Consider the following 26,766-nt stretch of genomic DNA (forward strand, 5'->3'; position numbering starts at 1 on the left):
GCAGAATATACACTCACCAGCCACTTTATTAGGTGCACCTTGCTGATGCCAAGAAAATATCCCCCACACCATTACACCACCACCACCAGCCTGAACCATCGATACTAGAGATGGTATTCTGCATACCTTGGTTGTAACGAGTGGTTATTTGAGTCTGCCCATTCTCCGCTGACCTCTGACATCAACAAGGCATTTTCACCCGCACAACTTTTGCTCACCGGATATTTTCTCTTTTTTTGAACCATTCTTTGTAAACCCTAGAGATGGTTGTGCATGAAAATCCCAGTAGATCAGCAGTTTTTCAAATACTCAGACCAGCCCATCTGTTTAGAGATGACAAACTTCTCAATGGTGTCATTTCCATAAACACCCTGTAGCCTTCTGTGGATGTTGGACAGCCTGCACCCCCTCCTTTGTCAAGAACTCATTAAGGGCACATTGCTTACACAAAGTTCCTTCCGCTACCGCAGTCTTTTTCAACCTTTTTACACCAGAGGAACCCTTGAATAATTTTCAGAACTTAGGGAAACCCTGGTAAGATTAGTGGTCATTGGACCTGCACTCCTCCTTCGTCAAGAACTCAATGACAGCACATTGCTCACACAAAGTTCCTTCCACTATAGCAGCCTTTTTTCAACCTATTTACACCAGAGGAACCCTTGAAATAATTTTCTGATCTTAGGGAATCCCTGGTAAGATTAGTGGTGATTGGGCCTGCACTCCTCTTTTGTCAAGAACTCATTGACGGCACATTGCTTACATAAAGTTCCTTCTGCTACAGAAGTCTATTTTCAACCTTTTTACACCAGAGGAACCCTTGAAATAATTTTCAGATCTTAGGGAATCCCTGGTAAGATTAGTCCATTAGTGGTCATTGGGAAAATGCCACTTCCATTGGTGGTGGTAATTGGGAAAAATACCCCACTTACAGGGATGGCTATAATGACGCTCTTGCATTCATGTTGCTGACTCTGTCATGTGGCATTGGAATTGGAACTTTGCAGGGTCTATCAGATGGGGAGGTCAGATCGGTACAGCTCAAGAACCCCTAGCCAATCCTGGAGGAACCCTGGTTGAGAAACACTACCCTATAGTACCTCTTCTTCTTTTCACTGCAGGTAAATAATGAATTCCAAGCAGAAGCAATGTTCTTGGTAAAGGAGTTGTGCAGGCTGTCCAATATCCACAGTGGATACAGAATGTTAACAGAGATGATACCATTGACAAGATCAATGTCTTGTCACTGGTGACATTTCTCTATGGTGTCATCTCCATAAACACCCCATAACCTTCTGTGGATATAGGACAGCCTGCACCCCTCCTTCGTCAAGAACTCATTGATGGCACATTGCTTACACAAAGTTCCTACCGCTACAGAAGCCTTTTTTCAACCTTTTTACACCAGAGGAACCCTTGAAATAATTTTCAGATCTTATGGAATCCTTGGTAAGATTAGTCCATTAGTGGTCATTGGGAAAATGCCACTTCCATTGGTGGTGGTAATTGGGAAAAATACCCCACTTACAGGGATGGCCATAATGATGCTCTTGCAGTCATGTTGCTGACTCTGTCATGTGGCATTGGAACTGGAACTATGCAGGGTCTATCAGATGGGGAGGTCATATAGCTACTGCTCAAGAACCCCTAGCCAATCCTGAAGGAACCCTGGTTGAGAAACACTACCCTATAGTAACTCTTCTTCTTTTCACTGCAGGTAAATAATGAATTCCAAGCAGAAGCAAGGTTCTTGGTGAAGGAATTGTGCCGGCTATCCAATATCCACAGAGGATACAGAATGTTTACAGAAATGACACCATTGACAAGAGCAATGTCTTGTCACTGGTAACACCTCTCAATGGTGTCATCTCCATAAACACCCTGTAGCCTTCTGTGGATGTTGGACAGCCTACACTCTTTCTTCATCAAGAACGCAACGACGACTTGTTGCTTCTGCTTGGAATCCATTATTTACCTGCAATGAAAAAGAAGAACAATAAGGGTTACTTATAGGAAGAGTTACTCTATCAATATGTGAAACTTGAATGACCTATGTAAGTTAATAAAAAAGTTATGCACAATTTTGCATTACTTTTGGTATACCGCTTGTATGTAAATTTCAGGACCATTATTCAGAAATGAATAAAGCCTAATAAAGGGATTATCTTGAGTTATCTTGAATTCTTGGATTTTTATTAGAGCTCAATAATTTTCCACAGCCTCTACTATACCATTTTACTCAATTTCTGCCTTTCCCAATGGCATAGCCATCTGGCCACCACATTCCCCTTGGCTCCTGGCCACCAATCTCCTGCGGTTTGGCCTTCAAGTCCTCTCTGTGTCATAACCCCGCCATGCTCTTAGCTGCATCCTCTCTTCCTGTCCGCATCGGCAAGCACATATGCCAGATGACTTAGGAAACCCTGTACAAGTTCCTCTTCCTCTGTTTTTCAATTTAGATTCTGCAAGTGAAGGTAAAATATTTCCGCTTTGCCAGATTTTGCTGAAAGATCACTTTGATGGCTTAAACTTAAATCCTTGATAAACTAACCCAAAAACTATGATCAAAGAGAAGCAAATTTTTGTAAAAGTCCAGTGAAGTGAAATTGCTTTTTATGTCTTTTAAGATTCATAAATACGCCCTGTCATATGAAAACTGAATCAAACAGATGGACATAAAGAAAAAAAAATATTAGGATGCATGGAAAGAACTACCTGGAATGAGGAATTGGCATTATGTACATAATGTACATTCCTAGTGCCCAACTTGCGGCCTAAGGACTGTACAAGGCCCTATGGTACTTACTGTGGAGCCAATCCAAAGGCACATTTTTAAATCAGCTTAAAATTTCATACCTCACAGTAACAGTTCCTACATGGAAGAAAAATATACTTGAAATATATTTTAAAAATATTCTTCCCAAATACTGTATTTTGACACATAATTGAAATGCTACAATTTTGGCCATATTTAATATATTTCAATAAATATGTATATATATATATACAGTATATATATATATATATATATATATATACTGTATATACTGTATGTTGAAATGCGTTTTTATTACAAAATATATGAAAAATATTATTTAAAATACATTTCAAATACTCTGTATGTCTTTAAAAATACAAATCTCCATTTTTGGAATGCATTTACAAATATATGTAAAAATATATGTTAAAATGATTTTTTTATATGTAAATAAAAAATCTGAAGGATATATTTTAAAATATATATATTTTTAAATTATTTTTCAGATATTTTGTAATATATAACAAAACGCATTTCAACATGCAGTATATATATATATATATATAAACTGTATGTTGATATGCGTTTTTATTACAAAATATATGAAATATAGTTTTTAAAAAACATTTTTAAATATACTGTATGTCTTTAAAAATACAAATCTACATTTTTGGAATGCATTTACAAATATATGTAAAAATATATGTTAAAATTATTTTTATATGTTAAAAAAATCGAAAGGATATATTTAAAAATATATATATTATTTAAATATATTCTTCAGATTTTTTTTATCGTATAAAAAAGTACCGTATTTGCCGGCGTATAAGACGACCCCCTACTTTTCCTGCTAAAATGTAGTGTTTGGGCTATACTCGCCGTATAAGACTACCCCTCTTCCAATGCACACCAGTGGGAGGAATAGTGCCCCATCATTGGTATCAGTGGCAGGAATAGTGCCCCATCATTGGTATCAGTGGGGGGGAATAGTGCCCCATCACTGGTGTCAGTGGGAGGAATAGTGCCCCATCACTGGTATCAGTGGGAGGAATAGTGCCCCATCATTGGTATCAGTGGGAGGAATAGTGCCTCATCATTGGTGTCAGTGGAAGGAATAGTGTCCCATCATTGGTATCAGTAGGAGGAATAGTGCCCCATCATTGGTATCAGTGGGAGGAATAGTGCCCCATCATTGGTATCAGTGGGAGGAATAGCGCCCCATCATTGCTATCAGTAGGAGGAATAGTGCCCCATCATTAGTATCAGTGGGAGGAATAGTGCCCCATCATTGGTATCAGTGGCAGGAATAGTGCCCTATCATTGGTATCAGTGGCAGGAATAGTGCCCCATCATTAGTATCAGTGGGAGGAATAGTGCCCCATCATTGGTGTCAGTGGGGGGAATAGTGCCCCATCATTGGTATCAGTGGCAGGAATAGTGCCCCATCATTGGTATCAGTGGCAGGAATAGTGCCCCATCATTGGCATTAGTGGCAGGAATAGTGCCCCATCATTAGTATCAGTGGGGGGAATAGTGCCCCATTATTGGTATCAGTGGCAGGAATAGTGCCCCATCATTGGTATCAGTGGGGGGAATAGTGCCCCATCATTGGTATCAGTGGGGGGGGGGAATAGTGCCCCATCATTGGTATCAGTGGGGGGGGGAATAGTGCCCCATCATTGGTATCAGTGGGGGGGGGGGAATAGTGCCCCATCATTGGTGTCAGTGGGGGGGAGGAATAGTGCCCCATCATTGGTGTCAGTGGAGGAATAGTGCCCCATCATTGGTGTCAGTGGGAGGAATAGTGCCCCATCATTGGTATCAGTGGGAGGAATAGTGCTCCATCATTGGTATCAGTGACACCAATGATGGGGCACTATTCCTCCCACTGACACTTTCTGACCCTGTTCTCGTATGGTGCTGCTGCAGCCAGCATATGTGGTTGCAGCAGCACCTCTACACTGACCACTTACCTGCTGGTCCTGCACTCGATTTTCGCGGGGCCGCTCGGCTCCGCCCCCTCGTCGGTGATTGGCTGCCTGTGTGCCTTTCCTGAGCTACAGTTCTGGCGGCCAATCACCGGTGAGGAGGCGGAGCCGAGCAGCCGCGCGAACATCCAGTGGCCGAACTGAAGGAGCAGCCGCGCTTCCTGGACCGGATCGTCGTGGGACCGGAACCAGGTAAGAAACAGCCCCTGCCCACCCCTGTACTTAGTGTCCCTTCCATTGGAAGGGGGGGGGCGGCACCGCGCCACCCCCCTAAAAAGTGTCAGTATGCCGTATACCGGCGTATAAGACGACCCCCGACTTTTGAGAAGATTTTCAAGGGGTAAAAAGTCGTCTTATACGCCGGCAAATACGGTAATCATTAAAGTGGAAGTAAACTCCCACTGGACACTCGTAGCTACAGGTGAGCTTATAATAAAGCTTACCTGTAGGTACAAGGAATATCTCCTAAACATGCATCATTGAGGAGATGATTGTCCCTGCCCGTGCCATTCCATCAGAGCTCTATGCCATGGCCAAGCTTCCCGCGCGCATGCGCCATACGGCTCAGCCGATCAAGCAGCCAGGAAGACCGGGTGAAGATGGAAGCCCTGTCAGCACTTGAGGGCTTTGTTCTAAGGTAAGTCTTTCATGATGTATCAGTATGCAATGCAGACTAGCACATTATGCTATTACTTTTATCTGCAATTTTTTTTTTATAGCGGTTTACTACTGCTCTAACAAGCTCAAGACCTGCCATATTGGAAAAACAAAAAAACAAAATGCCTCAGTTGTTCAGCTTCTTGTTGACTAGCTGAGTACAGTGACCCAACTGTATAAAAAACCTTGGAGACAGGAGGTTTCTAAAATGTGAACCTGTCAACACTAAACAGCAAAGTGACAGATACCTACCTTAAAGCCCAGCCTTGGGCAAAGCTCTCACCACTCCTGTCCTCCTTCGCTTCCATTTGGCAGCTTTTTAAAAAAAACATTGTTTTCAGAAAGTCTTTTTGACCCTAACCTTGCCATCCATGTCCATTGCCATCGCCAGGGTAACTTCGGGCATCATAGGCGAGAACCAACTGATCGCCTCTTCACTGTCATTATGGTGTAGAATCATCTGGAGCTTTAGAAGGCTTCTTGGAAAAGTCCTTGTTACCCAGGCAGCAAGTTGGACACCCAGAGAGTGCTCCTCTTTTACAAGAAGATAACAATTGTGGGACCTGGAGCATTACATTACTAGGGATTTAGGTAAGTAAGAGGGGCTCATAATGAAGAGTTTAAAGATGGTTAATGCCCAGAGATGAGCTACACAGTTACATAGTCATGTTGAAAAAAAAGATACAAGTCCATCTAGTTCAACCCATAAAACATAAATAAATAGAAAACCTTCATATACAGAACCTTAAACTCCTTGTTGACTAGCTGAGTACGGTGACCCAACTGCATAAAAAACCTTGGAGACAGGAGGTTCCTGAAATGCAAATCTGTCGACACTAAACAGCAAAGTGACAGATACCTAGATTAAAGCCCAGCCTTGGGCAAAGCTCTCACCACTCCTGTCCTCCTTTGCTTCCATTTTTAAAAAAAACATTGTCTTCAGAAAGTCTTTTTGATCCTAACTTTGCCATTCATGTCCATTGCCAGGGTCACTTCCGGAATCGTATGTGAGAACTAACTGGTCGCCTGTTCACTGTCATTACGGTGTGCAATCATCTGGAGATTTAGAAGGCTCCTTGGAAAAGTCCTTGTTACCCAGGCAGCAACATGGACACCCAAAGAGTGCTCCTCTTTTACAAGAAGATAACAAATGCGGGACCTGGAGCATTACATTACTAGGGATTTAGGTAAGTAAGAGGGGCTCATAATGAAGAGTTTGAAGATAGTTAATTCCTGGAGATGAGCTACACAGTTACATAGGTTGAAAAAAATACAAGTCCATCTAGTTTAACCCATAAAACATAAATAAATAGAAAACCTTCATATACAGAACCTTAAACCCAATGTTGATCCCGAAGAAGGCAAAAAAAAAGTGGCCAAAGCATCCTAGAAACGCAAATATGATACAAATGCTCTTAAGTCAGTGATACAAGTATCAGGTCATTTGTCTTATACATTCCTACCTCGGTAGCTGCAGGCTGGCCATTGACTACCCACCCTGGGCAATCTTCATCGTGATGGGAAACTGTAACATTTGAAGCCCATTGGTCCACAAATCCATTCGGAGTGTAGACTCCACAGTCTTTAATGCTGGTCATCCTCTCAAATTCTTCACAGACTCCATCACCATCATGGAAATAGCACCTGCTGGGTTCATCTGCAAAGAGAAAACAAATCTGGTGAGTTCCATAAAACAACACTAACTTTTTAAGCATTATTTAAACTTTCATATTTATCATTAGGTCTACAGGGCTTTGCTGAAGAGAAAAACAGGGTTTGGAGGCAACTGAGTTCAATGATTTTTACAATCTATATAAGCCTTTCCAAACCAGGGTTCTGTGGAACCCTACGGTTCCTCCAGAGGGTGCTAGGGGCTCCATGGGAAATTAGCAATTTTTGCCTCTTTGATATGTAACCCCTGACACCAATGAACATTTTAGCTATCTGTACAAGAGGCATTGACCACCAGAATGAAGAGCATTCTTTCCACTGGCCACCATTGTAAGGTGCATTATTCCCACTGACCACCAATGAGAGGAAAATTCTTCCCACTGACCACCAATGTAAGGGGCATTCTTCACACTGACCACCAATGTAAGGGACATTCTTTCCACTGGCCACCAATGTAAGGAGCATTCTTCCCACTGACCCCCAATGTAAGGAGCATTCTTCCCTCTGATCACCAATATAAGGGGCATTCTTCCCACTGACCACCAATGTAAGGAGCATTCTTCCCACTGATCACCAATGTAAGAAACATTCTTCCCACTGACCACCAATGTAAGGGGCATTCTTCACACTGACCACCGATGTGAGGAAAATTCTCTCCACTGCTCACAAAAGTAAGAGACAGTCTTCTCACTGACCAACAGTGTAATGAGCCTTCTTCCCACTGACCACCAATGTAAGGGGCATTCTTCACCCTGACCACCGATGTGAGGAACATTCTTTCCACTGGTCACCAATGTAATGAACATTCTTTCCACTGGCCACCATTGTAAAAGGCATTCTTCCCGCTTACTACCAATGTAAGGGGCTTTTTCCCACTGACCACCAATGTAAGGGGCATTCTTCCCACTGACCACCGATGTAAGGAACATTCTGTCCACTGATTACCAATGTAAGAGACATTCTTCCCACTGACCACCAATGTAAGGGGCGTTCTTCCCACTGATCACCAATGTAAGGGGCATTCTTCCCACTGACCACAAAGTAAGGAGCATTCTTCCCACTGACCACCAATGTAAGGGACATTCTTCCCACTGACCATCAATGTAAAAGGCATTCTTCCCGCTAACTACCAATGTAAGGGACATTTTTCCCACTGACCACAAAGTAAGGAGCATTCTTCCCACTGACCACCAATGTAAGGGGCATTCTTTCCACTGACCATCAATGTAAAAGGCATTCTTCCCGCTAACTACCAATGTAAGAGGCATTCTTCCCACTGACCATCGATGTGAGGAACATTCTGTCCACTGCTCACAAAAGAGACATTCTTCTCACTGTCCAACAGTGTAAGGAGCCTTCTTCCCACTGATTACCAATGTAAGAGACATTCTTCCCACTGACCACCAATGTAAGGGGCATTCTTCCCACTGACCACCAATGTAAGGGGCATTCTTCACACTGACCACCGATATGAGGAACATTCTTTCCACTGGCCACCAATGTAATGAAAATTCTTTCCACTGGCCACCATTGTAAGGGACATTTTTCCCACTGACCACCAATGTAAGGAACATTTTTCCCACTGACCACCAATGTAAGGAGTATTCTTCCCACTGACCACCAATGTAAGGAACATTCTTCCCACTGACCACGTAAGGAGCATTCATAGACAGTGTCCTAAGTTCAAGTTCCACTAGTTTTAGGGTATTCCAAGGCTCACCGTATCCCCCATCCCAGTTCTTCAACCAGTAAACCCAAGAAAGAAAGGTATGCCTGGTTATTCGGTGAAGAGACTGAGAAACTGCTGCCAAGCACCCAGTAGGCAACAGAATCTGGGACAAACAGCGGGGCCAGCTTGGGGTTTATGCTACATATGTAAAGTGAAATGAAACCTAGAGTCAGGCTTTAAGATATAAACCTAGCCGACAATGCCACGTCCACCAAAATGCAATGTTGACATCCAAGTGCCAGATATTTCCAATCCGGTGGCCTCGTTGCCGTGATGAGATACTGGTTCCTGTTATTCGACTTCAAATATTAAACAAAAACAACAAAGGAATTTCTTTTTCACACTCAAGCAATCACTCCACTGATTATATACATCTGTACAAAAAAATAAAGAAGCCCTTTTTCTAGGTCTGTTTCTTCAGGAAGAGTTCCAACAACAACACGTTCCATGCCGCATCCCTATCAATCCGAGAGAAAGAAAATATGCGCTCGCATTGTCTCAGATATTGAAATTCTTCAAATAGATCTGAGCCCTCAGAATAACTCTTGGGTAGATTCTTCTGATCTGCGTTACTGCCGCGGTGCCGAGTTATTGGCACAGCGACTTTCATTGGTCGCTCTCACGTACAATTATGGGCGAAATTAAAAATAATATACCGTCTGTGCCACGGTCTGTTAGTTGTACTTCTGGCTCCTGCGCACAAGCGTATTGAAAATCCAGCTCACAAAATATGCATATGATTGCTTTCAGTGTGCTCGTAAAATACGCCGAAATGCTCGTCTCCGAACACAGAAAGGGAGGAAAAATGTTTATGATGTTGAATGCGACTCTATTTTATGGTGCTAAATGCTGCTAGGTCCTTAGTGTTTCATTGAATTATTTTCCTCAATAGTTACAAAGGACGTAAATCCATTGTGTGCACCAAATTCCTTTGTAGACCCAGATATTAACCCCCATCCCCCACCCCCCAGCAGTATGGTTTGTCCCAAACCCTTAATTTTGAACAGCTTGGCCCGCATATAAATGTAGAAAAAAATACGAATAAAGGAAAGTAAAATATAAAATTGTAATTGATATACTGAATACTATCATTCTAAGTATTATTCGCACCAGAATGAATAATTTTTCACTCCAGCGGGCCTTTAAGAAGGTTGACATTTGATCTTCTTGTGTCCTCATGTGCTCCGTAGAGTCCCTCAACGTGCTCCAGAAGAACATTCTTCCAAATGGGTCATCTTAATTTGTTTTATCTCCGCCGGCGCATACCTTACATTCCTGCTAGGTACGGCAAAGGCATTGGATTCTTTGGGCACAGTAAGAGACCACACAGTATAATACATATAACCATTTATTGACATAAAACAGTCATATGTCCATGATAGGACCCATAGTACAAAAATACTCCTCGAAAGAGAAGATAAGAACAAAACAAGTCAGGTTGAGCACAAAGCCCCCTCATGTATAATAAAAAAATGCAGCACATAGTAACAACACACATGTATCAAAGTACGGTCAACGCGTTTCGCCTGTGCATTTGGCTTCCTCAGGACCGTAGCTTGAATATGAGGGAGAATAGCGCTACTGCATATATAAAGAAAATACAAATTTAATTATTTTCTTCAATAGTTACAAAGGATGTGAATCCATTGTGTGCACCAAATTTCTTTGTAGACCCAGATATTAACCCCCCTCCCCCCAGCATTATGGTTTGTCCCAAACCCCTTATTTTGAACAGCTTGGCCCGCATATAAATGTAGAAAAAAATATGAAAAAAGGAAAGTAAAATATAAAATTGTAATTGATATACTGAACACTATCATTATAAGTAAAAAAAAAAAAGGGACTGAACTGCTAGGTATGGCAAGGCATTGGATTCTTTGGGCACAGTAAGAGACCACACAGTAAGATACATCTAGTCATTTATTGACATAAAAGAGTCATATGTCCATGATAGGACCCATAGTACAAAAATACTCCTCGAAAGAGAAGATAAGAACAAAGCAAGTTAGGTTGAGCACAAAGCCCCCCTCCTCATGTATAATAAAAAATGCCACTCATAGTAACAACACACATGTATCAAAGCACGGTCAACGCGTTTCGCCTGTGCATTTGGCTTCTTCAGAACCGTAGCTTGAATATGAGGGAGAATAGCGCTACTGCATATATAAAGAAAATACAAATTTAATTATTTTCTTCAATAGTTACAAAGGATGTGAATCCATTGTATGCACCAAATTCCTTTGTAGACCCAGATATTAACCCCCCTCCCCCCAGCATTATGGTTTGTCCCAAACCCCTTATTTTGAACAGCTTGGCCCGCATATAAATGTAGAAAAAAATACGAAAAAAGGAAAGTAAAATATAAAATTGTAATTGATATACTGAACACTATCATTATAAGTAATAAAAAAGGGACTGAACTGCTAGGTATGGCAAGGCATTGGATTCTTTGGGCACAGTAAGAGACCACACAGTAAGATACATCTAGTCATTTATTGACATAAAAGAGTCATATGTCCATGATAGGACCCATAGTACAAAAATACTCCTCGAAAGAGAAGATAAGAACAAAACAAGTCAGGTTGAGCACAAAGCCCCCCTTACGTATAATGAAAAATGTAACAACACACATGTATCAAAGTACAGTCAACGCGTTTCGCCTGTGCATTTGGCTTCTTCAGGACCGTACTTTGAATATGAGGGAGAATAATGCTACTGCGTGTATAAAGAAAATACAAATTAGTGCTTTAATTGAATTCTTTTCTTCAATAGTTACCAAGGACATGAATCCATTGTGTGCACCAAATTCCTTTGTAGACCCAGGTATTAAACCCCCCCGCCCCAGCAGTATGGTTTGTCCCAAACCCCTTATTTTGAACAGCTACATATAAATGTAGAAAAAAATACGAAAAAAGGAAAATAAAATATAAAATTGTAATTGATATACTGAATACTGTCATTATAAGTATTATCCGCACCAGAATTAATTATTTTTCACTTCAGCGTGCCTTTAAGAAGGTTAACATTTGATCTTCTTGTGTCCTGATGTGCTCCTTAGAGTCCCTCAACGTGCCCCAGAAGAACATTCTTCCAAATGGGTCATCTTAATTTGTTTTATCTCCGCCGGCGCATACCTCACATTCCTGGTCACCCCACCTGCGTTCATTCTGCTGTACACAAAAAACGGCTCTAGACTCTACAGCATTGGCAAATCTCCGTCTGATATGTAATACAAACGTTACATTCTATGCCTGCAATCAGTCAATAATACATCGAGAATCCAACCTCTCCTACAATAACAATATATGTAATATAATATCCACACCATCCAACTGCAACATCATCCATTAACCTGAATATGTTGATACCCTTTTCCCCATAGTAATAGTGATTGACAGCTGTGTAGCCACCCGGATCACTTTTACTCAACAGACAACTGGAAGCTGAGGAAAAATGATACTAAGCTCATGACTGTAGCCGCACCCATGACCTTGGTGTAACCTTTTACTTTCAGAGCTACATTTGCATTTTTTGCACACATTAAAAAATTATTTTAGGCCTGAAGATTAGGTTAAAACCCCCAAATATGATATCCTTCCTTAAAGCAGACACCCTAGAGCAGTGGTCTCCAAACTGTGGCTCATGGGTCAGATGCAGAACTTTGCTTACTTTTATGCAGCCCTCGGGGCACTTTTCCACACATTGACACCAACAATGGGGCATGTTTCTTCCCACTGACTCAATGATGGGGTACTTTTCGTTCCGCTGACACCAATGATGGGGCACTATTCCTCCCACTGATACCAATGATGGGGCACTATTCCTCCCACTGACACCAATGATGGGGCACTATGCCTCCCACTGACACCAATGATTGGGCACTATTCCTTCCACTGTTACCAATGATAGGGTACTATTCCTCCCACTGATACCAATGATGGGGCACTATTCCTCCCACTGACACCAATGATGGGGCACTATTCCTCCCACTGATACCAATGATGGGGCACTATTCCTCTCACTGACACCAATGATGGGGCACTATTCCTCCCACTGACACCAATGATGGGGCACTATTCCTCCCACTGATACCAATGATGGGGTACTATTCCTTCCACTGATACCAATGATGGGGCACTATTCCTCTCACTGACACCAATGATGGGGCACTATTCCTCCCACTGATACCAATGATGGGGCACTATTCCTTCCACTGGCACCAATGATGGGGCACTATTCCTCCCACTGATATCAATGATGGGCACTATTCCTCCCACTGACACCAATGATGGGGCACTATTCCTCCCACTGATACCAATGATGGGGCGCTATTCCTCCCACTGACACCAATGATGGGGCACTATTCCTCCCACTGATACCAATGATGTGGCACTATTCCTCCCACTGATACCAATGATGGGGCACTTTTCCTCTCACTGATACCAATGATGGGGCACTATTTCTCTCACTGACACCAATGATGGGGCACTATTCCTCTCACTGATACCAATGATGGGGCACTATTCCTCCCACTGAAACCAATGATGGGGCACTATTCCTCCCACTGATATCAATGATGGGCACTATTCCTCCCACTGACACCAATGATAGGCACTATTCCTCCCACTGACACCAATGATGTGGCACTATTCCTTCCACTGACACCAATGATGGGGCACTATTCCTCCCACTGATATCAATGATGGGCACTATTCCTCCCACTGACACCAATGATGGGGCACTATTCCTCAAAATGATATCAATGATGGGCACTATTCCTCCCACTGACACCAATGATGGGGAACTATTCCTCTCACTGATACCAATGATGGGGCACTATTCCTCCCACTGAAACCAATGATGGGGCACTATTCCTCCCACTGATATCAATGATGGGCACTATTCCTCCCACTGACACCAATGATAGGCACTATTCCTCCCACTGACACCAATGATGTGGCACTATTCCTTCCACTGACACCAATGATGGGGCACTATTCCTCCCACTGATATCAATGATGGGCACTATTCCTCCCACTGACACCAATGATGGGGCACTATTCCTCAAAATGATATCAATGATGGGGAACTATTCCCCCCACTGACACCAATGAAAAAGAAAACTCTGTGCTAATCAGGTTATCTAATACATCTCTTATTGGGAACCCTATAGGAAATGAATTTTTAGATCAGGGTGATGAAAAAAAAGCTGTCCTCTCCACACACTGACCTGAAGTCCAAAGTCAAAAAAAAGAAAGAAGACAAAATTGCAACTTGGAAAGTGAAGCATGCATACGTGGAAAGTAATATAACGTTGCCCAATTTTTTAAGGGCTAAATTCTACTAATAAACAAGGCATATTTTTTTTTTATTATTTTTTTTTTTTTAATACATTAAAATACTTTCTCATTGAGGTTCTATTTCTAGCGTGCTCATGTGGTCCTACAACACAGATGATCAATCTTACTTTCCTTCTTTTTTTTTTTTCCCTCCTCCCTCTCTAAAAAGCTTTGTGTTCTTGAAAGGCCAGGGCATCCTGACTTGAGTAAATGTACTTCTTGTTGTAGTATTATCTGATTAAAGCAATATTGAAGGAAAACACGAAAGATCTTAATTAATTTACAGTCACTAATGTCTACAAACTATCCTCAGGACGTAGCCAAGGCCTAAGACAAACTGTACCTGTCAACAATAGAGACGGAAAAGGGTCGAGAGGGGTGGGAGGTGTGGACGCCGGGGGATTCTTAATCTTTACTTCGACATTATCCAATTCAGAGTTGACGACCTTACAAAATTAAATAAAACCGTTCTTTTTTTATTTGTCATTTACGGAGGTTGGACATGCTATCTCAAATTTTTTTTTTTTCTTCGGTTTTACTCGCGTATTGTATTCTAATACGGCAAAAGAAAGACAGAGTATGTTGGGTTAAACAGAAAATCACTTTTTTTTTTTTAATTAATTAATTAATTAGGAAAATATATTGATTGCACTTACAAATTTAAAATTTAATTATGATTATCTCAACCCCCACCAAAAAAATGATTATATTTTGGGTTCTTGGGTTGAGATACGCTGTTGATATGCCGATAATCAAATTTTAAAATTGTAAGAGAAATAAACCCTAAATAAAGTCCCTAGATGCGGTGGCTGCATTTGTTTTAATTTTTCGGGCTCAGGAGGCCTCTGACAGGAGGAGAGAAGAGAGATGAGCTAGAACACACATGTTGAGCCCTAATGAAGGTGGTGTTGCCTCCGAAACCCGTTGACTAAATTTTATATGACTTTTTTACTAGCAGTTGTCGCTTCTTTCTGTGTTTCGATGGTTTAAGCTACTATTGGCTACCTACCTAGGGAAGCCCTGCTGTGCGGGAGAGCTATTGAGCGTCTCTGAAATTTTCCTCCTCAAGTATGTTGTCCTAGCTCAGGGGTGTCAAACTGGTGGCCCTCCAGCTGTTGCCAACTACTACCCTGGTATTGGCCAAAAGGCATAGGTGCCGAAAAAATCAAGTGGTGTTTTGGCCTAGTGTTCATTTTCACAGTGGGGTCCCAAATCCATAGTGATACTCAGAGCACCTCCCTGGTCGCAACCCTCAGGGGGAGCTTAACACTCTACATCACGGGTGTCAAACTGGTGGCCCTCCAGCTGTTGCCAAACTACAAGTCCCATAAGGCATTGCAAGATTGACAGTTACAAGCATGACTCCCAACGGTAGAGGCATGATGGGACTTGTAGTTTTGCAACAGCTGGAGGGCCACTAGTTTGACATCCCTGAGCTAGGACAACATACTCGAAGAGGCACTGGGAACTATTAGACTTGCATGTGCAGTCATATGAAGGAAAACTTCAAAGAAGCTCAATAGCTCTCCCTTGCAGCAAGGCTTCCCTAGGTAGGTATCCAACAGTAGCTCAAACCATCAAAACACAAAAAGAAGCGACAACTGTTAGTAAAAAAAGTCATATAAAAAATAGCCAACGGATTTCGGGGGCAACACCACCTTCATGAGGGCTCAACGTAACATAAAACTTGGATGGAGCTCCATTTCTGCTTAGCAAGTGCTGTCAAGTTGCTACTCCATATGGAGAATGCAGGTTCTAATATAGATCTGTGAGGGAGCTCAAACCATTGAAATACAGAAAGGAGTGTCAACTGTTGGTAAAAAAAATTTATATAAAAAAAGTCAACAGGTTTCGGGGACAAAACCACCTTTATTAAGGTTTAGGACAACATAAAACTTGGATGAAGTTCCATTGCTGCTCCTCAAGTGCTGTCAAGTTGCTACACCATATGGAGAACACCGGTTCTAATATAGATCTGTGAGGTTTCTGTCCATCCAAGCTTTATTCTGTGCTGGGCCCTGATGAAAGGGCCGTTTTTAGCCACAGCAAGGTTCCTTTAATGGGCAGCCAACTGTAGCACAAGCCATCAAAATACAGAAAGAAGTGACAATTGTTGGTAAAAAAAAGTATATAAAAACATTTAATGGGTTTCAGGGGCAACACCACCTTGATCAGAGCTCAATTCCACATAAAACTTGGATGGAGTTTAGTCACAGCAAGGCTTCCCTTGATGGGCACCCACTAGTAGCTCAAACCATCAAAATACAGAAAGGAGTGTCAACTGTTGATAAAAAAAGTCATATAAAAACAGCAGTCAACAGGTTTTGGGGGCAACATCACCTTTATCAAGGCTTAAGACAACATAAAACTTGGATGCAGTTCCATTGCTGCTTAGCAACTGTTGTCAAGTTGCTACTCCATGGGAGAATACCCGTTCTAACATAGATCTGTGAGGTCACTGTCCTTCTAAGTTTTATTCTGTGTTGAGGACTGATAAAGCAAAAGTGGAGTTGCCCCGAACGCGTTCTCTTTTTTTTAATGACAACAAAGCGTCACCTGATGGGCATCCAATAGTAGCTCAAACGCAGAAATACAAAAAAAGAACACCAGACCAAACCGGTTGAAAGAGTCCAAGGCTTCCTTTGATGGGGACCCAACAGTAGCTCACACCATCGAAATACAGAAAGGAGTGTCTTCTGTTGGTAAAAAAGTCACATAAAAACAGTCAACAGGTTTCGGGGACAACACAACCTTTATCAAGGCTTAAGACAACATAAAACTTGGACGGAGTTCCACTGCTGCTCAGCAACTGCTGTCAAGTTGCTACTCCATATGGAGAATACCAGTTCTAACATAGATCTGTGAGGTCACTGTCCATCTAAGTTTTATTCTGTGTTGAGGCTTGATGAAGCAAAAGTGGAGTTGCCCCCGAAACGTGTTCTCTTTTTTTTTATGACAACAAAGCTTCACCTGATGGGCATCCAATGGTAGCTCAAACCACAGAAATACAGAATAGAACACCAGACCAAACCGCTTGAAAGAGTCCAAGGCTTCCTCCGATGGACATTCAACGTTAGCTCAAACCACAGAAATACATAAACGAGCACCAAACCAAAACCAGATGAAAGGATCATTTTAATGGTTGGTAAAAAAAAAAGTCTTATATTAAACAGTCAACAGGTTTCGGGGACAACACCACCTTTATTAAGGCTTAGGGCCACGTAAAACTTGGATGGAGTTCCATTGCTGCTCAGCAACTGCTGTTAAATTGATACTCCATGTGGAGAATGCAGGTCCTAAAATAGATCTGTGAGGTTTTTATCCATCCAAGTTTTATTCTGTGATGAAGGGGGAGTGGTGTTTCCCCCCTTTTCCCATGCATTGGCTGTTTTTAGTCACAGAAAGGCGTCCCCCGATGGGGACCCAACAGAAGCTTAAGTCATCGAAATACAAAAAGGAATGTCAACTGTTGGTAAAAAAAAGTCATATAAAAACAGTCAACAGGTTTCAGGGACAACACACAACCTTTATCAAGGCTTAAGACTAGAGATGAGCGAATCGAACCAAGCGAACCGGAATTCGAGTTGAATTTCAGTAAATATTCGATTCGCGTCGAATCCGAAATTTTGCCTACTTCGGGTGCGCGAATCGAACATTTCCCGATCAGCCGGCAAAAGTGTCCCTGCAGTGAGCTCCGCTATTTCTGACAGTTCTCTGACAGAAGGAACACATGTTTAGCGGTTGAAACATTGTATCTATTAGTTTCCATTTAGGATACAGATGTTTCAACCGCTGTACATGTGAAGAAGCTGTCAGAGAACTGTCAGAAATAGAGGAACTCTGCACATACACTTTTTGCCGGCTTGGAATTCTTCTTCTTTTCATCCTACTTCCTCTTCTTCTTCTTCTTCTTCTTCATCCTCATCCTCATCCTCTTCTTCTGAGGATGAGGATGAAGAAGAAGAAGAAGAAGAAGAAGTAGGATGAAAAGAAGAATAATTCCAAGCCGGCAAAAAGTGTATGTGCAGAGTTCCTCTATTCTGCAGATACACTTAGAGGAGCTCTGCAGATACACTTAGAGGAGCTCTGCACATACACTTTTTGCCGGCTTGGAATTATTCTTATTTTCATCCTACTTCTTCTTCTTCTTCTTCATCCTCATCCTCATCCTCAGAAGAAGAAGAGGATGAGGATGAAGAAGAAGAAGAAGAAGTAGGATGAAAATAAGAATAATTCCAAGCCGGCAAAAAGTGTATGTGCAGAGCTCCTCTAAGTGTATCTGCAGAGCTCCTCTAAGTGTATCTGCAGAATAGAGGAACTCTGCACATACACTTTTTGCCGGAAACCGCTGTATGGAGGGAATGTCCCATAACTGTCAGAAATAGACTATTTATGACAGTTCTGGGACATTCACTCCATACAGCGGTTGAAACATTGTATCTATTTTTTTCCATAAATGACATTCTGCAAATACACTTAGAGGAGCGCTGCAGATACACATTTTGCCGGCTTGGAATTAATCTTATTTTCATCCTACTTCTTCTTCTTCTTCTTCTTCTTCATCCTCATCCTTATAAGAAGAAGAAGAGGATGAGGATGAAGAAGAAGAAGTAGGCAAAAAGTGTATCTGCAGCGCTCCTCTAAGTGTATATGCAGAATGTCATTTATGGAAAAAAATAGATACAATGTTTGAACCGCTGTATGGAGTGAATGTCCCAGAACTGTCAGAAATAGACTATTTATGACAGTTCTGGGACATTCCTTCCATACAGCGGTTGAAACATTGTATCTATTTGTTTCCATAAATGGATCCATTTATGGAAACAAATAGATACAATGTTTCAACCGCTGTATGGAAGGAATGTCCCAGAACTGTTAGAAATAGTCTATTTCTGACAGTTCTATGACATTCCCTCCATACAGCGGTTTCAACCGCTGTATGGAGTGAATGTCCCAGAACTGTCAGAAATAGTCTATTTCTGACAGTTCTGGGACATTCCCTCCATACAGCGGTTGAAACCGCTGTATGGAGTGAATGTCCCAGAACTGTCAGAAATAGACAGAAACTGTCACAGAACTGTCCTTCTTCTCATCCTTCTCCTTCTTCTCATCCTTCTCCTTCTTCTCATCCTTCTCCTTCTTCTCATCCTTCTTCTTCTCATCCTTCTTCTCATCCTTCTTCTCATCCTTCTCCTTCTTCTCATCCTTCTCCTTCTTCTCATCCTTCTCCTTCTCCTTCTTCTCATCCTTCTCCTTCTCCTTCTTCTCATCCTTCTCCTTCTCCATCTTCTCATCCTTCTCCTTTTCCTTCTTCTCATCCTTCTCCTTCTGCTTCTCCTTCTCCTTCTTCTCATCCTTCTCCTTCTTCTCATCCTTCTCCTTCTCTTTCTTCTCATCCTTCTCCTTCTCTTTCTTCTCATCCTTCTCCTTCTCCTTCTTCTCATCCTTCTCCTTCTTCTCATCCTTCTCCTTCTCCTCATCCTTCTCCTTCTTCTCATCCTTCTCCTTCTTCTCATTCTTCTCCTTCTTCTCATCCTTCTCCTTCTCCTTCTCATCCTTCTCCTTCTCCATCTTCTCATCCTTCTCCTTCTCCTTCTTCTCATCCTTCTCCTTCTTCTCATCCTTCTCCTTCTCCTTCCTGATCTCCAAGGGCATTTAAATTAAAGGTACAGTGTTCTGCACTAATTTAAAGGCTCTCTGAAGCCTAGAAACCCTTTTTATAAGCCATCTTCGTAGCGAAGAAATTCGCATCGAATCGAATTTCATACTGGAATTCGCCGAATCAGCCGAATCGAATTTTTCAATACTTCGCTCATCTCTACTTAAGACAACATAAAACTTGAATGGAATTCCATTGCTGCTCAGCAACTGCTGTGAAGTTGCTACTCCATAGGAGAATACCAATTCTAACATAGATCTGTGAGGTCACTGTCCATCTAAGTTTTATTCTGTGTTGAGGCCTGATGAAGCAAAAGTGGAGTTGCCCCTGAACGCGTTCTCTTTTTTTGATGACAACAAAGCTTCACCTGATGGGCATCCAATGGTAGCTCAAACCACAGAATTACAGAAAAGAACACCAGACCAAACTGCTTGAAAGAGTCCAAGGCTTCCTTCGATGGACACTCAACATTAGCTCAAGCCACAGAAATACATAAAAGAGCACCAAACCAAAACCAGATGAAAGGATAATTTTAATTGTTAGTAAAAAAAAAAGTCATATAAAAACAGTCAACAGGTTTCGGGGACAACACCACCTTTATTAAGGTTTTGGGCCACGTAAAACTTGGATGGAGTTCCATTGATGCTTAGTAACTATTGTCAAGTTGCTACTCCATGGGAGAATACCAGTTCTAACATAGATCTGTGAGGTCACTGTCCATCTAAGTTTTATTCTGTGTTGAGGCCTGATGAAGCAGGAGTGGTGTTGCCCCCGAATGTGTTCAATTTTCTTTTTTTAACGACAACAAAGCTTCACCTGACGGGCATCCAATGGTAGCTCAAACCACAGAAATACAGAAAAAAACACCAGACCAAACTGGTTGAAAGAGTCCAAGGCTTTCTTCGATGGACACTCAACAGTAGCTCAAACCATCAAAATACAGAAAGGAGTGTCAGCTGTTGGTAAAAAAAGTCATATAAAAACAGTCAACAGGTTTCGGGGACAACACCACCTTTATCAAGGCTCAAACCACAATAATGCAGAAAAGAACACCAGACCAAACCGGTTGAAAGAGTCCAAGGCTACCTTCGATGGACACTCAACATTAGCTCAAAACACAGAAATACATAAAGGAGCACCAAAACCAGATGAAAGAGTCCAGGATAATTTAAATTGTTGTAAAAAAAAAACTCATTTTGGAGGCAACCCCATTCCCCCTTCATCAGGGCTCCCTGAACTGTTTATGTATGAAAATGTTACCAAAATGATCTTGGACTCTTTTACTCTGTTTCGGTTCACTCTTTTCTGTATTCCTACAGAGATGAGCAAACAACTGTGCTGCTTCTCCTTGTACTGTCCAATTACAAGCTACGGGCTTGTCAAGGGCGACCCGGGCTCGGAAAAAAGTGAGTTGAATGTGATACTGGCCAACAGACTGAAGATTTATTTTTTTTTTTTTTAATCCACAATGAGATTTTCCAATTTCTGGATTGAAGGCAAAGTTTACATCAAAAGCTGGTTTTGTTATTTTATCTTTTAATGGTCTATTCGTTACCTTTTTTTGTCATCTTTGGCTGGAGATCTGTTTTACGGGACCATTCCTGGCCAGTACCCAAAGTATGCAAATGTTCTCACAAGGCAATTCTCCATATAAATTCGAAACCCTCATAGCTAACAGCCACACTGCGGACAAGTACCACCACAAGGCATAACCTGCCAGCCCTTGCCGCTGCTAGTCCGAAAAGCTGTCATTGAATAGATTGCATCATAGGTGTGAAAAGACAACACTAAGGATGCTGCCATTTTAGCAGCAACTGAACAGCAGGCCTGAAAGGAAGAGGGAAAGATAATCGTCTGGCTGAAAAATATGAAAGTGTTGAAACGCGTATCCTGTTTGAAATCCCTCTACTACTCCAAACTACTAAATATTAAAATCAGCAGAACGTGCAAACATTGGCTGCTAATACTAATGTGCATTCTCCATTAACATCTCCAGATGATGGGAAACAGATGATTTGGCTTCACTACTCACAATTTCATCAAACCTGAAATTGATTGGATCCAAATTTATCTAAGCTTGGACCCAGAATTATCTAAGCTTTTCTTGATCTGTAGATACAGGATGTGGCTGGTAAGAGTTTCCTAACTGCAATCCTTGTAAAAATAAGAACCTATACTTACCTAACTGGTGGCCTGTGTCTTCTGTCTCTCCTCCTTTCCAGTCCTGAAGCCTTTGTAAGCCTCTTCGACATCCAACAATTCCGGGGATGAAAGATTCCATCTTCCATTACTCCAGGTTGTGGATCTGTTCTCTAGCCTGTATGTTACTACAGCAAGGACATAAGGGTCCTTGCTGGTGGTCTATGTGTCCCGACTTTCTTCCCTTCCAGACTTGAAGTCTTTGTAAGCCTCTTCGGCATTCAATAATTCCGGGGATGTTGGATTCCATCTTCCCTTACTTCAGGTTGTGGTTCTGTCCTCTGGCCTGTATGTTACTACAGCAAGGACATGGGAGTCCTTGTTGGTGGTCTATGTCTCCTGCCTTTGTTCACTTCCAGACTTGAAGTCTTTGTAAGTTTTTTAGTATCCAACAATTCCGGGGATGTTGGATTCCATCTTCCCTTACTTCAGGTTGTGGTTCTGTTCTCTGGCCTGTATGTTACTACAGCAAGGACATGGGGGTCCTTGCTGGTGGTCTCTGTTTCCTGCCTTTGTTCACTTCCAGACTTGAAGTCTTTGTAAGCCTCTTCGGCATTCAGTAATTCTGGGGTGGCTGGATGTCAGCTTCCCTTACCACAGGCTGTAGTTCTGTTCTCTGACTCGTATGTTACTACAGCCAGGACATAGGGATCTTTGCTGGTTGTCTATGTTTCCTGCCTTTCTTCCCTTCCAGCCTTGAAGTCTCTGTAAGCCTCTTTGGCATCCAACAATTCCGGGGATATCGATGCCATCTTCCATTACTCCAGGATAGGGTTCTGTTCTCTGGCCTGTATGTTGCTACAGCAAGGACGTGGCGGTCTCTGCTGATGGTCTATGTCTCCTTTCTAATGCCTTTCCTCCATTCCACCCTTGAAGTCTCTGTAAGCCTCTTCAGCATTCAACAGTTCTTGGGTGGCTAGATGTCAGCTTCCCTTACCACAGGCTGTGGTTCTGTTCTCTGACCCCTATGATATTACAGCCAGGACACATGGAGTCTTTGCTGGTGATCTATGTCTCCTGCCTTTCTTCCATTCTAGCCCTGAAGTCTTTGTAAGCCTTTCTGGCATCCAACAATGCCAGGATCATTGGATGCCAGATTCCCTTACCCCAGGCTGTGGTTCTGTTCTCTTCTATTCCAGAGATTGAGTTTCCCAACTGCAATCACTTTAATAGAAGAGCCTTTATATTTACATGACTGGTGGCCTGTGTCTTCTGCCTTTCCTCAATTCCAGCCCTGAAGCCTTTGTAAGCCTCTTCGGCATCCAACAATTCTGGGGTTTTGGATGCCAGCTTACCTTACCCCAGAGTGTGTGGTTGCCCTTGGTGGTGGTCTATGTCTCTTGCCTTTCCTCTATTCCAGCCCTGAAATCCTTGTAAGCCTCTTCAGTATCCATCAATTCTGGGGGTATTGGATGCCAGCTTTTCTTACCCAAAACTGTGATTCGGTCCTCTGGCCCCTTTGTTACTACGGCAAGGACATAGGGGTCCATGTTGGTGGTCTATGTCTCCTGCCTTTTCTCCATTCCAGCCCTGAAGCCTTTTAAAGCCTCATGAGCATCCAACATTTCTGGGGTGTTGGATGCTAAGTTCCTTTACCCCAGGCTGTGCTCTGGTCCTCTGACCCTTTGTTACTCCAGAAAAGGCACAGGGGTCCTTCCTGGTGGTCAATGCCTTCTGCCCTTTCTCCATTCCAGCCCACAAGCCTTTGTATAATCTCTTCAGCATCCAACATTTCTGGGTGGTTGCAGGTTGGGATCAAGCAGAAATGTAGTCGAGGAACAAACTAAAAGTTGGTAACAAGTGGTCACAGGTTGGGATCAAGCAGAAGCATAGTCAAGGAACAAGCAAAGGTTGGTAAGTAGTGGTTTCAGGTTGGGATCAAGCAGAAACGTAGTCGAGGAACAAGCCAAAGGTTGGTAACAAGTGGTTGCAGGTTGGGATCGAGCAGAAGCGTAGTCGAGGAACAATCCAAAGGTTGGTAACAAGTGGTTGCAGGTTGAGATCAAGCAGAAACGTAGTCAAGGAACAAGCGAAGGTTGGTAACAAGTGGTTTCAGGTTGGGATCAAGCAGAAACGTAGTCAAGGAACAAGCCAAAGGTTGGTAACAAGTGGTTTCAGGTTGGGATCAAGCAGAAACATAGTCGGGGAACAAGCCAAAACTTGGTAACAAGTGGTTGCAGGTTGGGATCAAGCAGAAGCTTATTCAAGGAACAAGGCAAAGGTCGGAAACAAGTGGTTGCAGGTTGGGATCAAGCAGAAACATAATCGGGGAACAAGCCAAAACTTGGTAACAAGTGGTTGCAGGTTGGGATCAAGCAGAAGCTTAGTCAAGGAACAAGGCAAAGGTCGGAAACAAGTGGTTGCAGGTTGGGATCAAGCAGAAACATAATCGGGGAACAAGCCAAAACTTGGTAACAAGTGGTTGCAGGTTGGGATCAAGCAGAAGCGTAGTCAATGAACAAACTAAAGGCTGGTAACAAGTGATTGCAGGTTGGGATCAAGTGGAAATGTAGTCGAGGAACAAGCCAAAGGTTGGTAACAAGTGGTTGCAGGTTGGGATCAAGCAGAAGCATAGTCAAGGAACAAACAAAGGTTGGTAAGTAGTGGTTTCAGGTTGGGATCAAGCAGAAACGTAGTCGAGGAACAAGCCAAAGGTTGGTAACAAGTGGTTGCAGGTTGGGATCGAGCAGAAGCGTAGTCGAGGAACAATCCAAAGGTTGGTAACAGTGGTTGCAGGTTGAGATCAAGCAGAAACGTAGTCAAGGAACAAGCGAAGGTTGGTAACAAGTGGTTTCAGGTTGGGATCAAGCAGAAACGTAGTCAAGGAACAAGCCAAAGGTTGGTAACAAGTGGTTGCAGGTTGGGATCGAGCAGAAGCGTAGTCGAGGAACAATCCAAAGGTCGGTAACAAGTGGTTACAGGTTGGGATCAAGCAGAAACGTAGTTAAGGAACAAAGCAAAGGTTGGAAACAAGTGGTTGCAGGTTGGGATCAAGCAGAAGCGTAGTCGAGGAACAATCCAAAGGTCGGTAACAAGTGGTTGCAGGTTGGGATCAAGCAGAAACGTAGTTAAGGAACAAAGCAAAGGTTGGAAACAAGTGGTTGCAGGTTGGGATCAAGCAGAAACATAATCGGGGAACAAGCCAAAACTTGGTAACAAGTGGTTGCAGGTTGGGATCAAGCAGAAACGTAGTCGAGGAACAAGCCAAAGGTTGGTAACAAGTGGTTGCAGGTTGGGATCGAGCAGAAGCGTAGTCGAGGAACAATCCAAAGTTTGGTAACAAGTGGTTGCAGGTTGAGATCAAGCAGAAACGTAGTCAAGGAACAAGCGAAGGTTGGTAACAAGTGGTTTCAGGTTGGGATCAAGCAGAAACGTAGTCAAGGAACAAGCCAAAGGTTGGTAACAAGTGGTCGCAGGTTAGAATCAAGCAGAAGCATAGTCAAGGAACAAGCAAAGGTCGGTAAAAAGTGGTTGCAGGTTGGGATCAAGCAGAAACATAATCGGGGAACAAGCCAAAACTTGGTAATAAGTGGTTGCAGGTTGGGATCAAGCAGAAGCGTAGTCAATGAACAAACTAAAGGCTGGTAACAAGTGATTGCAGGTTGGGATCAAGCAGAAGCTTAGTCAAGGAACAAGGCAAAGGTCGGAAACAAGTGGTTGCAGGTTGGGATCAAGCAGAAACATAATCGGGGAACAAGCCAAAACTTGGTAACAAGTGGTTGCAGGTTGGGATCAAGCAGAAGCGTAGTCAATGAACAAACTAAAGGCTGGTAACAAGTGATTGCAGGTTGGGATCAAGTGGAAATGTAGTCGAGGAACAAGCCAAAGGTTGGTAACAAGTGGTTGCAGGTTGGGATCAAGCAGAAGCATAGTCAAGGAACAAGCAAAGGTTGGTAAGTAGTGGTTTCAGGTTGGGATCAAGCAGAAACGTAGTCGAGGAACAAGCCAAAGGTTGGTAACAAGTGGTTGCAGGTTGGGATCGAGCAGAAGCGTAGTCGAGGAACAATCCAAAGGTTGGTAACAGTGGTTGCAGGTTGAGATCAAGCAGAAACGTAGTCAAGGAACAAGCGAAGGTTGATAACAAGTGGTTTCAGGTTGGGATCAAGCAGAAACGTAGTCAAGGAACAAGCCAAAGGTTGGTAACAAGTGGTTGCAGGTTGGGATCGAGCAGAAGCGTAGTCGAGGAACAATCCAAAGGTCGGTAACAAGTGGTTACAGGTTGGGATCAAGCAGAAACGTAGTTAAGGAACAAAGCAAAGGTTGGAAACAAGTGGTTGCAGGTTGGGATCAAGCAGAAGCGTAGTCGAGGAACAATCCAAAGGTCGGTAACAAATGGTTGCAGGTTGGGATCAAGCAGAAACGTAGTTAAAGAACAAAGCAAAGGTTGGAAACAAGTGGTTGCAGGTTGGGATCAAGCAGAAACATAATCGGGGAACAAGCCAAAACTTGGTAACAAGTGGTTGCAGGTTGGGATCAAGCAGAAGCATAGTCAATGAACAAACTAAAGGCTGATAACAAGTGATTGCAGGTTGGGATCAAGTGGAAATGTAGTCGAGGAACAAGCCAAAGGTTGGTAACAAGTGGTTGCAGGTTGGGATCAAGCAGAAGCATAGTCAAGGAACAAGCCAAAGGTTGGTAACAAGTGGTTGCAGGTTGGGATCAAGCAGAAACATAGTCAAGGAACAAGCCAAAGGTTGGTAACAAGTGGTTGCAGGTTGGGATCAAGCGGAAATGTAGTCAAGGAACAAACTAAAGGCTGGGAACAAGTG

At 42.6% G+C, this 26,766-nt stretch overlaps 1 protein-coding gene across 1 annotated transcript in view; it reads right to left on the reverse strand.

The window, feature by feature from the left end:
* Positions 1 to 26,766, reverse strand: part of PAPPA (pappalysin 1) — a 396,585-nt gene that overhangs the window by 94,917 nt on the left and 274,902 nt on the right. Inside the window, exon 10 of the mRNA XM_089685526.1 lies at positions 6,864 to 7,057. Within this exon, the coding sequence (XP_089541652.1) occupies positions 6,864 to 7,057 (194 nt within the window). The remainder of the gene's footprint in view (positions 1 to 6,863; positions 7,058 to 26,766) is intronic.

Source organism: Staurois parvus, unplaced genomic scaffold, assembly GCF_062004578.1.
Source record: "Staurois parvus isolate SC_StPar_1 unplaced genomic scaffold, SC_StPar_1.0 ptg000377l, whole genome shotgun sequence".
Taxonomy (NCBI): domain Eukaryota; kingdom Metazoa; phylum Chordata; class Amphibia; order Anura; family Ranidae; genus Staurois; species Staurois parvus.